Consider the following 15,319-nt stretch of genomic DNA (forward strand, 5'->3'; position numbering starts at 1 on the left):
GCGATCTCTCGTGATGCTATCATTTCTTAAAGAATGCTCAACAAAACGCAGTGTTAAGGGTGCGCTGAGCAATCGGCAAGTGAACTGAGGCTTTTCCACAATTTGTTTTAGCAAAACTCCATTCCTGCGTTTTCCAAATTACACAAGCACGTGCACCCAGAGCGAAATAGTGACGGACATAACGCGCTACCCTGAGTGATAGCGTGACTACTTCGTAGAGGAGAGTTTCGCGCTCTGCGTAACTCCACACATGCTTGCTTTTTAGGCGTTCTTTTCGAGTCTTGAATGACGACTTTGCAGGTCCGGAAGTACCCTCGTCTTCTGCGTCGGTCAAGACACGGCAGAGGGACAGCGACGAAGGCGGGCGAGACTTTCGCTGGCCGATTCCCACGAAACACCCCGTCGGAAGCGCTCCGAGTACGAAAGCGTGTTAACTCTGCCTGCGCCTTCTCGACCGCGAGCAGATGTTTTTCACGACATCCAGACGGCGCCACTCGTCTCTCCTCCGTGCCGAACAGGTGGCAACGGACTGCTCAAAGGTTCCGTAGCCGGCTCTGCTTTCCCGCTGTCTGTGCGTTTCCTCGTGCTACGCGGACCGTCCTCGAGGGTTCGCACATTTCTGGCCGCCTCGCTCTTCATATTTTTCTTCGTCATCGCCGTTTCTACGCGAACAGACCCTCCTGTTTCTCCCCCACCACGCAGAGGCGCAGGAAAAGGCCTCTCTCTCTCCGCCCTGTGGCCCCCTCTCGCGTCACGTGACTCACAGGTACGCAGATCACGTGGCCGGTTCCATCTTGCTTCTCGCGTATTTACTTTGCTACCCTCAGCAGTACGCTTTGCGCTCTCTCGTGCGAGAGTAGGAAACTCCAACTTGTACGCCCTGCTTGTACGCGAGTGAAAGAGAGAGAGAGAGAAGGCAGGCTTCGCCGGTGAGTCGGCTTCCAGCACAACGACGACGCGCCACCACCCCTCGACGTGCACAGCCGCGTCAACAACGGCCGTTTTGCCGCTTCTGCCAGTGCTTCAGCAGCGTGTACAATCTGCCGGCCAGCATCCCGGCGCTGTGGGACGTGAAAACGAACGAAACTGAATCTTGTGTGCCATGGCTCCAGTCATCTTCTTCGTTGCTGCGCTGGTGTCTCTAGGTGAGTTCCAGTCACTGTGCCAGAAGGAGGAATCGCGGACAGCCATTGTGGCAGCGATGCGGCCACGAGTGAATTCGGTTTTCGCGGCAGGAAGGAGCAGGGCCCTTCCTGTCCGCCTCCTCCTCTCTCACTTTTGAAAAGCGTTTGTGAGTCCTCCCGGTGAAGAACCGCGGCCAGGGGGGACAAAGAGGCCCCTAGCCTTGCGGCCGAAATCCTTGCTTTTCTGCGATTTTCTGGCAACGGTTTGGAATGCGCGCCTTGCGAGCGCTGTGCGCGCAACCCCCCGGCTATTTCAAAATGTTCTGCGGTCCTTTCAATATAATCTCGCGCCGACGTGTGTTGCCGAAGCCGCGTGTTGAGGTCGCATGGTCCGTAAACACCGGTTTGCGTAACGCAGTCTCCTGCGCTGCGATGCGTCAGATCAAGAATACACGCTACAGCATAAGCCGGATAAGTTAAACTGCAAGATCGAATCGTGCGATGAACGTTTCAAGGGAACCTACTTTTCGAGACTTGCGGCGTGTCTTGTCTGGGCTTCTCATCTCGAGCACATGGCAGACCGTCATGAACTAGCCAGCACCTTGCTTACTTCCAGTGGTTTGGCACCGTTTGGAGACCTACGCGCATCCAAACTGCTTAGTTACCAAACCACCCCGCATGGGTAACGTACGAAACATCTGAACAAATTCTAATAATCTTGTAAGTGGTTCAGACATTCTCTTTATTTAGGCCACCGCCTTTTCAAGTGCTGACCATTACCTGTGCCCAATTGAACAGCCGCATTGTATTCGCCGCTACTCATTGACTGCAGAAGTACCTTTACAAAATAATTACGCACTATCGAAAGGGTCGGTTTCAGGTTTTATATTGTTCTTGTGTTCGAATGTGGAGGGCTGAGAATGTCGCGTTTTTCTGCTAGAATGTATATTTGGGAGAAATACGTGCTTTTTTTGCTTATTGACTTAATGAATGTGTGGTTACATTTGTGACTCATGCGCGTGACAATTAAAATAATGTACCAGCGTTTGTACTACAGAAAATTTCTGTTTGAGTTAGCACCCTCACTCAGAAACACGTGTAACTATACTGCAGGCATTCATTAAGCACATCTACTTGCAAATCTACTTGCATAGAAACCTTGCAAATCATTTGACTACCTCACCTGGCCATTTCTTGTTTGGTAAAAAGCAGTGTATATACATTGAAAAAGCTAAATGAATCAATGCAACAAAAGCACAATTATTGGTAGTATATTTTTAACTTTGTTCAGAATGTATTTTATTTTTGCTAACAAAAAGAAGTGAGTAAAATTAGGGGCGCTCAAGGATATGCTTCTCGGGGGGATCGACGCTTCTCGCTATTTGAAGAGCCTATGTCTACATACCAGATAATGTACATGTTGAGTATCTGCGTAACCCACATCGTTGTCTGCTGTGCTTTATTACCGGCTTCCACGTCGCGCTTTCGCAACAAAATGAATGGCATAGTAGCTAGCAATTCGCAATTCTAGAAAACGCTCCTTGTGCTGACAACACTGGTGGAAAAAACAAAGATGGCTACGCCTAACAGGGTCAACTTTCACTTGGCTCTGTGCTGAAGTTTCTTGATTGTGGCGTCGAATCGCGTTGCTTCCTGGAAGGCGAGAGGGTGCTGGCCGCCTCATTCTCATCGCCATAAAGAACTTCACTGGAAAAACAGGAAATAGTTGCGCTGTGTTCGCAAACATCGAGCTTGTCTAGCGATTCCGAGGTTGAAGAATGCAAATGCTGATGTGTAACGGGCCTCTCCGAAGAGTGCTAGCACTTCAGCGTTGCGTCGCCACGCTGCTACAGGCGAGGCCATAACAGTTATCAAGCAACTCGTGCTGCCGATTACATGTATTCCATAAAGTACCGTTGTCCCGTGAAAAAGCTGAATACGCATGCCTTCATTTTATTGCAAAACAGATTTATGCCTGGGCCAGTGTATCTTGAGAGAAGGCGAATCGTAGTTTCGATTATAATATGAGTGCTCCTTTCTTTTCGTCTGCTGGTCAATGTTATTAGTTTTATAATAAATAGGGTCGTGTACTTCCGAACAATAGCTTGTTCGTGTTGGCAGTAGTTCATATCCAGAGCAGATATATGCGCGCGCTGCGTGTATACACACACATGCGAAATCTGAAATTTTCGGGAGGAAGGATTAGTGCAGTTTGATTGGAGAATGGGTAGCACTGCGACCTGCGCAGAAAACGATCATATGCGAAAAATACAGCCGCACATTTAAAGGATCAAATTTCAGAAAGCGCTTGCTTATGTAAACGAAACTATCTATTCCGCGCTCAGAGATGCCCGGATACTGATAAGAATGCACACGCGCAAGTAATGGTAAACTCACAGAAGAGAATTAGGTCGTGTCGAGCGAATTGATTGGAACTACCGCAGTTCCCGCCAGCTTCTTTCTAGTGCGCAAGTTTCTTGTTTGCGCCGTTTTCCGTCGTGCGTCGTCTGCATCCTTCGGGAATTGGTAAAACGATACGTTAATTTTCGTCTTTCCACCGCGATGCCACGCATTGCGGGACGCTGCAATGGTCTTCGGACATCGCTTTCTTCATTTTCGAGCGTGTGCGTGTGGCATGGTAAAAATAAAGGAACTATGCGCGCGACGTGTTAACATATCTCCTTTCAATATTGACCCTGTGAGAACCGTTTCCAGGCGCGGCCGCTGGGTGGCGAGCGCTCACTTTGAGTCACGAATAGGGACCTATGATGTTCTAGTTCACTGTACAGCTAGCCGAACGCGCTATGCTTCGCTGAACGTAACAAAGCTGGGTAAACGCCCTCTAGCCGCCACAGCTTCTGCTCTTTGCGCAAAGCAATGCCTGCGCTGAGTTCGCTCTTTGCGCAATGCAGGCATATGCATGCAGCGTTCGGAAAATGCAGCGTGTCAACGCCGTGTTCACGCAAACGCTGTTCCAACAACAAAACATCAAATTGCTTTCGCTGAAGGCCGGTGGTTATTCGCACTATTTTAAATATTGTTTTTCTCTGGAGCGCTAAGTAGCGTTATCTTGCGTTATGATACCTGAATTTATAACATTGTAATTCACGATATGACTAACTTAAGGAAAAATCACGCTTCGCCTGGTTTTCGTAAAACATATTCAGGATGCAAAGTATATAGTATACAAAAGTATACAAGAGTGTAATACGTGAGAACGAACTCCACATTTTATACGTATTGAGATTTTCAAGTAAGAGAATTGCTTTTTAGCACTACACGTTGTTTCTTGATCCTCTCTTACTGTTCACATCAAGTCACTACCCAGCGCCGATGATGTTCGAGTCTTATTTAAGAACAATAATTTAAGTCGAGAGCAAAATAGTACTGATGGAATCAAGTGAATCGACCATGTGGGGGTTTCATAGAATTGTTAACTTACATAACTGTCGGAACTTGACTCAAATCCACTTGTTTAAGATGGGAACGCGTGCTCTACTTGGTTATTATGTACCGTGAAGACGGCATTGTCCTGTCTCCTTCGTTGCCGTGCATTCGGCGAGTGTCAATGGCCTATGCATGGGTGGCTATAGAATGTATGCTTCATTGTTGTTATTTCCGTTTGAGCGTTCGAGCCGCATCTGCCTGCCATGCCACGTTCGTATTCAAGTCTTATGATTTGGGAGTGTTCGCAGCTTCTAAACGTATGCCTAGAAAACACATATGTTTGCAAGCGCCTGTCCCTCTAATGAGTACCCCTTCGCGATAGTTTTGTGAATACGGTGCTTGAATGCTCATGCAAAGGTCGCGACATCGAATCCCCGCCATGGCGGCCACATTTCGGTCGAGGCAAAATGCTTGAGGCCCGTGTTCTTGGGCTTATGTGCACCACGTGGAAGAAACTCCGAGTAGTTGAAGTTTCCCGAGATCCTCACCAAGAGGTCTCTCACAATCATATAGGGGTTGCGCAACCTGTAAGTAAGCACAACTATTATTTATGTAAGCACAACTATTATATTATTATTATTATTATTCCTCCATCAGTTTATTTGCTGTTTATGTATGCAATGAAAATCTGCATTCTGAAAGAGCACACCCTTCAAAACGCCAATTAAACGCGCACATTCTCGAAGCGTGGTTGAGGACGGCACTGTGACCATATTTGGTTACTAATACGCTGCCTTGGCTGCAGCAACTGAAATTTTCCATTAGCTGAGACAGCTATCAAGCAGTCGCCCCTGCAAAGGGCAAGGCCGTCAAGGAAATCTCGTTTCCAAGTATTACAACAAATAAATTGCTCCGAGACACATCTTGCCGTTCACATCTTTTTGCGGTCGTTAAAACCAAAAGAAATCCGCATCGGAAGTCTGTGGTTTGTCTCTGAAGTGTACATGACCATAGTCTGCAGCGATCGAAACTCAACATTTGTCACAGCTGAAGGGAGCTAAGAAAGGATTTCGTTTGACCTGACTTAATAAGGGCCTGCTATCTAGGTGGTACTCTGCTTGAGGCTTGCATGTTAACACGAAAGAGTTGGGTTCGATCGTGGTCGTCGGGGGAACATCTCGAAGGAGCCGAAATGCTCGTGTACTTAGATTTTGGTTATTCGAAGTAAAATAACATAATTCCCGGTGTTCGCAACCTTCTGAGCTCCACACTGTATTATGCCGCATAATTATATTGGAGTTTCATATCGTACAAACGCAGAAGTGGTAAAATTGGTTTATCAAAGCTGTAATTTTCCTTCCGAACTGGACACCAGAGTTCGGAACACATCTAGGCCCGTGTTCACAAAAACGAACAGGCTGACCAATGGGAAAACGCATATACAAAAGAGCAGTATATTGCATTTTACCTTTAAGGACGCATTGCGTGCACTGTCTTATTTCCTCTCTCTTTTTCTTTAAGTTATCGTAAAATGTTATGACTCAAGAGCGCTTCGCACTGGCGTTCAGGGAAAGCTTTCTTTCGCTGTTTCCGTCCTGCGTGAAAAATTGCGACAAATGTTTTACATCCATGACTCTGAGCCGGAAAGTGCGCAGCACTATTTTGCTTTGAAACGGGCCGCATGTGTTTTCCATCCAGCTGTTTCCGCCGGGATGAATTCCATTGCTATGTATGTTTCACGCGCAGGTATGACGATCACCATGCCACGACTGAAGTAGAGTTTGAAAGTGCGCCATATACAGTGGCGTGCCTCTACATGTACTGTGCGCTCCTGCACCCCGCTTGAAATGTTTATGTTATGACTCCATACGGGCTCGATATCGCCGACTTTTCCATATGTCACATATTTGCGTCCTTGCCACAGTCGCGATGTTTCACTAGGATTTTTTTTTTTTAAATTTGCAAGGGAGTGCACTCATGACATGCGAGCTTCTTTGGTGGGGCAGAATGGGCAGGTGGTAAGAGCAGGGAAATTATATGTTTTGTTTGTACTTTGTTTGCTATATGGGGTGGGAAGGCGGAGGAGGCTGCTGTCCCACCTTGCACTTAAGCCGCGCCAGCCCCGAACTGAATGTCTCGGTTAGTGCCCGGTTCCTATATATGCGTCGTTTTTGCGCAAGAAACAAAAAAAAACGATGAAACCATTTCATATCACTTAACCCCCGTGCGAGAGAGAAATAGAGAGGAGAATGATAGAGAATGAAAGGTAGGGAGGTCAAGCAGTCCGGGATAACCGGTTTACTACCCTACATGTGGGAAAGGGAGACTGAAATAACGAAGGAAAAGGGACAAAAACATCACATAGCACGTGCACAAGCACCTACTCGGTAAAGGTCTATCAAACTGGCGTGAAAATGTGACATCACTATCACAGCCGCTTCATCATCCATACGATGTTAGTTAAGGCAATGTAGTGAAATTTACTATCAGCACGTCATAATATTGGAAGAACGCACACCGTTCGAGGAAATGTGAAAGCTCTCTCGGTTATGCTGTACGTGGTGATGTCCAATGAGAAAGTTCTGAACGAAATCTTCCAGTCCATGCACGCAGGCGGTGTTCTTTCTTAGAATCAGTACAGCGAGGGAGGTGTGCTGTTTATTGTCAACTGTATGGCGTACAAAAGCTGAATTTTAGTTAGAAATCTTTTTGGAGGTTTACAGAATAGACAGGGAAAGAGACTGTGTACCCAATAAATACTACTCTGCTTGATCAATATTCATATCATGCTTCATAATCGTATTTAGAAGAAATAGTAAAAATAAAAACCAAGAAAAAGCATAAAAACATGGAGACCCAGAAATTCCTAAGAATGTAAAAAAGCCCAGTGTTTCGTTTTTTTTAATGCGAAGCACATCTCAGCGAACTTCAGTGATTTAGCATCTGTCCGTCCGTCCGTCCATCCGTCCGTCCAGCCGCCTATGATATTTAGCTCTCCTGGCCGTTTCGATAATGCTATCGATACCAAAATTGGTATCGCGTAACATGACTGCATGACGAAAATTAGTAACTAGTAATAACCTTAAAATAATGACATGTATGTCACGAATGTCATGCTTCACAATTCACGGTCTTCGTGCTCTCGCGGTGGTTCCGTTCACATGACATGTTGAAAAACTGGTATGGTATGACATGGCTGCATGGCCAACACAAGTGAGAGACCCTAAAATGGAAATTGTGACAAGCATTTTATGCAAGTCATGACTACACGCTACGATCATGGTGCGCTCGCGGTCGTTTCGCTACCTTCACATATACTAAATTTGTAATTATGTGAAGTGAATGGATGACTAATGCATATGACTGGTGAAAACATGATAATCATGACATGCGTATCATGTAAAACATGACTACATGCTACGCTCATAGCGTGCTCACGGCCGTTTCGCTAGCTCAACAAATACCGAATTCGGTATCAAGTGACGTGACTAGACGAATAATGTGAATGACACGTCCAAACTTGATAATCATGATACCTAAGTCATGTATGGCATAATTTATGTCCGCTTCGTATCGTTGCGCTGATTTAAAAGCGACATTTACCCTTCCCCATTTTTGCTTCACTTATCATCGATTCCCACTGAACGTGGCGTCAACCAATTCTGTTTATTTTTGTTAAACACTCAAAACGCATTTAGCTGTTGAGCATTGCAGTCAGCCCAGCCAATTCCGTTCAGATTATATGGCCCGTATTCACAAACCAACCTCAACCTTTCCTTGAGTTTTCCTTATCGGTATTAAACTTTTATTGCGCATGATAAACAAATTGGACCAGTATTCATTAACCAGTCTTGTCCTCATATTTCGCCCTGTTACCATTTTTATGCCTTTATAAAGCATGTAGAGAGTACAGGAAGTTGAAAACGTGAGGTAAGGCCGAGGTTGGTTTGTGAATACGTGCCCATGTGAAGCCTTCAGGAAGTAGTTTGCCCTCAGGTGGAACTCACGCACGAAAACTTTGGTGGTCGCACTAATCTCCAATACACTAAATAGTCCAGGTTTAGTTTTTCATTGTCGTATGCCCATGAGAGCATGCGCGAAGCAACCTTCTTAACTTTTTCGGTAGCTTTTCGTTGGGTGATGTGATTCTGCTGGCGCTCGCGGTAATGTGAAGTGAGTGATAGCAGAAGCGAACGCACTGGCGTTGTAGCTTTTAGAGGAGGCGAAAGTAAACAAGCTTCGGTATATATGCGCACACACTGCACATGGTTTCGCTTGTATACTTCACAGGTTGTGACTATAGCATAACCACTTTCTCTTCCTTCGGCGCTTCCCCCCCCCTTCTTTGTTTAGGAGAGGGCACCATCGCGAATGGCAGCGCGTCACGTGGGAGCGTGAGAGACCGTTGTTAAGCCGGACCGGACAGGGCGCGAACGCCCGCTTTGGGTGGCAGGCGCCATGCGACGTGACCGGGCTGTCTGGATGAATGATTGGTCACGTGTTGGTGTGGCTTGCTCGTGTACGTCATTCTTTTGTGGGAAGGTGCGAAGGGAATTTGCAGGGGCTTAAAACTACAGACACACACACACACACCAGCCTCAAAGGCTACAAAATGTTTGCGCGTTCTCAAAAGATAGGAGATACGTGAGGGAGGGAGTTTTCAATGCACAGCGAAGCAGGCGGTGTGCGTCGTCACCTTGTCGCTTCGGGCGTGACGTGCTCGGTTGTGATGGACGTAAATGACCTTGCAGGACCCTTCTAGCTTTATATTCAGGGCACACTCTAGGGGGTTGATTATAACATCGTTTGACTTACATACGGGGCTATGGTAAATACTGGCTTGAAAAAAAAGGCTTTAGTGGAGGCTTTTGTTCAATGAGTGTGGCGGGTAAGCAGTGAGGGGCGGGGTATGGCAGGGCTGCACTGAAATCGTTTGGTGCATTTTCCCACGCTTCTGATTATTGGGTGGCTCAACGCACGTCCCCTCCAATGCGAGCCGAGGCACCCATTGAATGTAAAAACACGAAAAAGTATTCCCACGCGCAAAAACCCCTCTTCCTACAAAAAAAAAAAGTCGACGCGTTTATAAACATAATAACGCGTCGGTCCCCGTGGAGGCGAAATAAATTCGAGGTATTAGAAGCTGTGTAGAAAGCAATGAGTTTTTTGGACGTCATGGTTGCCGTTGGTAGCTACATTGTGCCAAATTGATGACTGTTTGGCGACAAACTTTTCAGGTTGGCGGCGCTACTTTCTGGCTACATTTAACTTCATTTTGGTCGAACAACGTAGTCGTTTGTTATTCTGTTTGCATACTAAGTACACTATTTAAAATGTTGTTCTATCACATCAACCGATGTGCTTACGCGTCCCCCACCCACCAGCAGGTTTGAGGCACCGGACTCAACGCATGGTGCGCCCGCAAATACGGAAGTCACATGTGTGTTGGCATACGAGCCCGCTGTTTCACGCTTCCCGCCGCTTAGGCGGATGCTACTCGCATGTTTCCACTTCTGCAGTGCAACGCGTGTTCCTTTGTGAATTTGGCTGAAATAAAACAAGAATGACAGGTATCTGCGACAAAGTGAAGCTGGACTGTTAATCGTAATTGAATTTGACTAGTTAGACTGGTATTATGTAAACGCTTCTAATCACATTCAACCCGCGGCTTCTATGAAAACCTGCTTCGAGGTTTCATTTTCGCGCTTACTTGTTGGCCTGAGTGTTTCAATATCACCCTGTATCTATTGCTTAAACTACATGCATGACAAACTGAAATTTTTGTAATTTATTATTTTATTTGCATATTATTTGTGGATTTATGATCAAGCTAGAGGGGGAAATTGTGATCTTACTTTTGCCCTCCTTATTCGAAACGGTATTATTTATTGCCAGATATTAAAAACTCCATTCATAATACCTCTTTTGTACAGTATAGGCACACTTTGGCAATGAAATTAAATAGCATGTATATTTTCGGTACATTTAGCTTGAGTTAAGGCGACTTTTCAAAGCTACCCAACGGCAACCCTGCCGGCGTGGCCGGTAGTTTAACAAATCAAGCACTTCAATGGCGTGGCCTTTCGATCCTTTGATGTTTACCGGGAGCTCAAAGCTATAAATATATATGGCTCTGAAATTTACTGAGGTGCGTGATTGAAAATAAGCGTGGAGCTAAGGTCTCTAGTATATATGGTTGTGAGCTGGGCTGATGGTGACTGATCGATCGTGTCGTGTCCTAAATGTGCGCGACTTCACCATATGGTGTTATGATAAGGTTTTAGTTACCTGCGTAAAACGATCATGTGCAACATATATATATATATATATATATATATATATATATATATATATATATATATATATATATATATATATATATATATATATATATATATTGGGGAAAGAACAAGGAAACTGTCTCCTGTAGCTTCTACGCATGCGGTAGGTGCAGTGGTATGGAAGAAATGATCTTCTAATTACAGATAGAAATTAGCATCTGCCATGCATGCACTGCACCCCTTGAAAGGTTAGAAGAGAATGGTACAGAAGGAAAGGTAGGGAGGTAAATCAATCCAGGATGACCGGTTTGCTACCCTACACGTGAGAAAGGGACGGGAAGATTGAAAAGACGAGTGGAAAGGGCAAAAATAGCACATCACACAGCACGTGGACAAGCACTTACTCAGTGAGGGTCCATCAAGCTGGCGTGGAAACGAGACATACCTCTCACAGCCGCTTGACCAGGTCCGTCTTCCTCAAGAACATCAGCATTTGCTTGGTCACCTTCTGCTGCAATGTGCATTGTCGACGACATGCTAGAACAGATTCAACAGACATTTGTCTATTATCAAGGCACGCTATAATGGGCGCGAATGATTGTCTCTACACATTGTAGACCAGACAGTCACACAGCGTGTGGAGTATATAGCGTATCCTCACAATTACAGGCATCGCAGGGAGCATTGTCGAGCATTAAAATGCGAAAGGAATACAATTATCTAAATGCCACACCTAACCATAAATGATAAAGCAGTGTGGCCTCTCTTCGCTGAAGTCCACTTGGCACATAGAGATACATCAAAGAGCGCAGGCGGTGTTGATGGTCAGGTTGACCTGTCTTGAGAGGTAAGAGTAGCGCCAAACCTGCGAGAAGGCCGCACAGAGAACAGATGACTAGTTTTAAAAGTGTCGCTGATGTCGTGTGTTACATTTAGTACTACTTTAACCGTTTCGATATGCACCACCTTCTCCATTGTTAGACTATTTTTGTCATTCTATTTTCACGCTGTCTAACAACCTATACGAACTAGCGTGTCAAATAAAATGTCCAGACAAGTCGTACATTGTTCGAAGAATTCCACTGGCTCTGCTTTCCCGTGTGTTCACGAAAAAAAAAGAGGGAATACTTATGGATCAGGGGAAGGCGGAGGTAATTATTACCGCAAAGTTCTCCACTAGAAGGAACTCTGGCGCTGTGATTGTTCAGATATCATGGAAATGATTGGTAGCTCATGAATGTGTCTTGTCTACGTGCTTTCTGCTTAGAACGCATTTTTCTTTGTTTATTGTTGTGTTGTTGTGATTTGGCTTTTGCTTCGGATAAAATAAGGACTCTTTGGCAACATCGTGAGCTGAATTGAACTGGCCAGCCTAAGAGAGTGGTGAACGGGGACTGCTGAACTTTTGCATAACTTCATCTTGTGACAAGCCGGGTGCAGGCCATGCGGAGCCTTCGCACGTAATTGAAAGAACGAAGCTTCCATGAACTCGCGTACGGCCCATCATTTCCATGTTGGCTGAAGCGCCATGCGTAGCAGCTCCCATAGACACTATAGCGCCTAGTGGCGTGAATTTAAACAAGGGGGGACGTGCATTTGTCAATGGCGGCCATTTCGTTTTTACAGTTCCGCTTTATTTTTTTTTACTTATATAGAAATAAATATCAATATTCAAAAATTAAATGAAATTTAGAAATAAACAAAATAAGTGAGCACGTGTTTCATGGCAAAGTTCGTTCCTAAGCGTAACTAGAAATAGGCTTTAGCGTATTCCCGGCTCTGTGCTTCGGCGTAAACCACGAAATAGAGGTGATGACACTTTTTTGTGACAGAGAGTAAAGGTACAGTTTTGCTGTAGCTTCATCCCACATCGTGTGTATTCCACACCTGTTAGAAATAGTCCCCACAATTTGCCCCTGGAATCGTCCTTGTGAAACAGTTTTGTGTTCACCGGTGATTTTAAACTATAACACAGTCATACTCAAGCAATCGCATTTACACTTGAGTGTGAGTGCTTCCGGCAAATCGCCCGTAAAATATTCTTCCAGGCTAGATGGCGCTTGTGTTCTTCTGTGTGTTTTGTTACGCGTGCCGTGGTCATTCTGCGCCGTTTTAGAACGTCTAACAGCGAATCGTCGAGATAAATAATTGTAGATTATTAAGAATTCTTTCATTTTTAAGCCATCAACAATGAATGTTCGCGGCACGTCAAAAGTACCCCGTAATATTTCAGAAATTCAATACGATGGCGAATTGGGAGAGGTCGTAACTGTTCACCTAAATGTTAAGTGGGAATGGACAAAAACGGGACAAGTAATTGGGAGGAAGATTCCAGAAAGCTCGGGATCAACAGTGAAGGGCTTCAGATTATAGAGTTAATTTCACGCAGAGTGGGTTATTCTTATCAGGAAATTCAGCTATGACGTTTCAAAGGAAAAAAAAATTCGAGGGGAGGCATTGTGAAAAGCTGCCTGAACACATGGGGTCACGACCACGCCTCAACCCTCCTTCCATGCTTTACGCCATTGCTAGCGCCAGATTTTCCTCTAGCGTACTATTACGAAAGTGCGATTTTTGCAGTACACATGTACTATGTTTCGGCTACGATCACATAACACGAGCGCTGCGGGACTCCTTCGTGATGCCTTTCTCTTATTCACCAAGAGAGGTCGAAACAACACGGCGCGCAGCAAGGTTGTCCCGCCCCTCCAAGTGATTGTCTGATTCCGAATTTCCGCTTACCACTCGTGGTCGACTAAATCACTGCGCTCTGCAGTTAGCGACATGACGTTCCACAGCCTTTTACTGCTTCCTTTCTTCGTTGCGTTTCTTTCTTTTTTTATCTTAGGGCGCTCCTGTGTCCGGACGTGCCAGTGATGCATGCGCGAATAGCACTGTCTCGCACATCTTATGCAGATAAGTCCGTCGGGCGTAGAGTCTCGAGAGAGAGTTGTAGTGTTGAACAGTGTCGAAAGAGCCTCTGCTTCGCCGGTTCGTCGCAGCACGGGCGCGTGCTCGGTGGCAACGCCCCAACATTCCGGAGGCATGATGAGCGCTGTCTCGACGCGCGTCCGGAAGGAAGGAAGGAAGGAGGCCACAAAGTGTGGGTGACTGTGTCCGTGAAAGGACGACCTTCGCTGTTTTTTTTTTCTATTTTATTCGTTTCACTGCGGGCACTTACAAGCACCGACAGATCCTTCTTCGCGCACCTTTATGTAGGGTCTCTCTCCCAACCGTCCACTCTCTTTTTCCAATGGCCTTTCTTCTTCGCTTTAGGAAGCGGTCCCAAGCTCCGCGCCTTCGGTTGGAGCTTCCTTTCAGCGTGCTTGCCGGAGCTGCGGGAACTTCACCGGCGGGGAATGCACGCTTCATGCGAAGGAAGTGAACGAGGAGGGGGGGGGGCAGTTTAGACTGGATTTTGATGCCTGCCTCGGCAGCCAGGGAACAGCACGGCATGTTTCCTTTGACGCTCCCAGCGAAGAAGAGGTCGCCGAGAGGGGTCGAGGCGTCGTGTGGCGGCGGTAATAGTGGTGGCGGAGGTGGGTAAAGCGCCGGAGAGGGGAGGGTTGGGGGGTGCCCATAATGCTGATCGCCGTAATCCAGGCGAGTACAATAGTTGGAAGCTCACGCTTTCCTCCTGCTCGTGTGTGACGCCGTGATATCAATGCTGGTTCTCGCTAGCACCATGTAGGCACCGGGAACGGAGGTTGGTCGGACGGGGCTCTGTTATTGCTGTGTTTTTTTTTTCTAAGCTTTTCACCGAATTCAGCGACGCCGGGCGAGTTTTAAAGCTCCGTTTTCGAGGCCCCTACGCGTTTCGCTAATGGCGTGCCATTGTTGCCAGATCGCACTCAAATATGGCCTCGAGTCGTGGCGTTCTAAGCTGTGTCTTCCAGTGACAGCATTAAGGCCTTACGCTGCTCTCATCCTATTGTGTGCCAGACCCTCGTACGACGCCCTTTCGTGGTTGAAGGCACAATTTGGAAACCAGCATACATGTAGGAAAGGGAAGCCACCCGAGTCTGAGCGATGAATTCATTCATTACTGGCATAGTCATGCACCTCCAGATGTTTCACAGCCGAGCAGAATACGCAGGGCAGTAAGCGTCATTCTCGCCAGTTGCGAAGTGTCCGGGGAGGATAAGTGGGTAGCCGATACGCTCGTTGTTCGCCAACTTGGTTACTTTCGTTATGCGACATACTGCAATATTGGTCAGGGAGTGTTGGAGAATGTACAATTCACTGGCTAAGCTGGGTTTCACGTATAATCTTACTGAATGCTTAACCATTGCCTATACGTTAGAACAGTCACGTAGCCGCATTATTAGATTGAATACTCCTAAAGTGTTTCAATTGCAGAAAAATACACTAATGAGAGTAATTTATATTGCTTGGAGTAGTTTATATAACTTTTTGCTTTTTCTTTTCAAGCGCGGACCAAGTAACATGTGCCTAAGAGTGGCGACCTGTTTACGCTGTTTCAGAGTGACAACAGGAATGAATGGCTTTAGGGTTGAAATGGGTGTC

General features: G+C 46.1%; 1 protein-coding gene across 1 annotated transcript in view; it reads left to right on the forward strand.

The window, feature by feature from the left end:
- Positions 1–821: 821 nt before the first annotated feature.
- The window catches only part of LOC119171635 (septate junction protein lachesin), a 33,538-nt gene continuing 19,040 nt past the window's right edge, over positions 822–15,319 (forward strand). Inside the window, exon 1 of the mRNA XM_037422422.2 lies at positions 822–1,145. Within this exon, the coding sequence (XP_037278319.2) occupies positions 1,103–1,145 (43 nt within the window). The 5' untranslated portion in view covers positions 822–1,102. The remainder of the gene's footprint in view (positions 1,146–15,319) is intronic.

Source organism: Rhipicephalus microplus, chromosome 4 (genome assembly GCF_043290135.1).
Source record: "Rhipicephalus microplus isolate Deutch F79 chromosome 4, USDA_Rmic, whole genome shotgun sequence".
Taxonomy (NCBI): domain Eukaryota; kingdom Metazoa; phylum Arthropoda; class Arachnida; order Ixodida; family Ixodidae; genus Rhipicephalus; species Rhipicephalus microplus.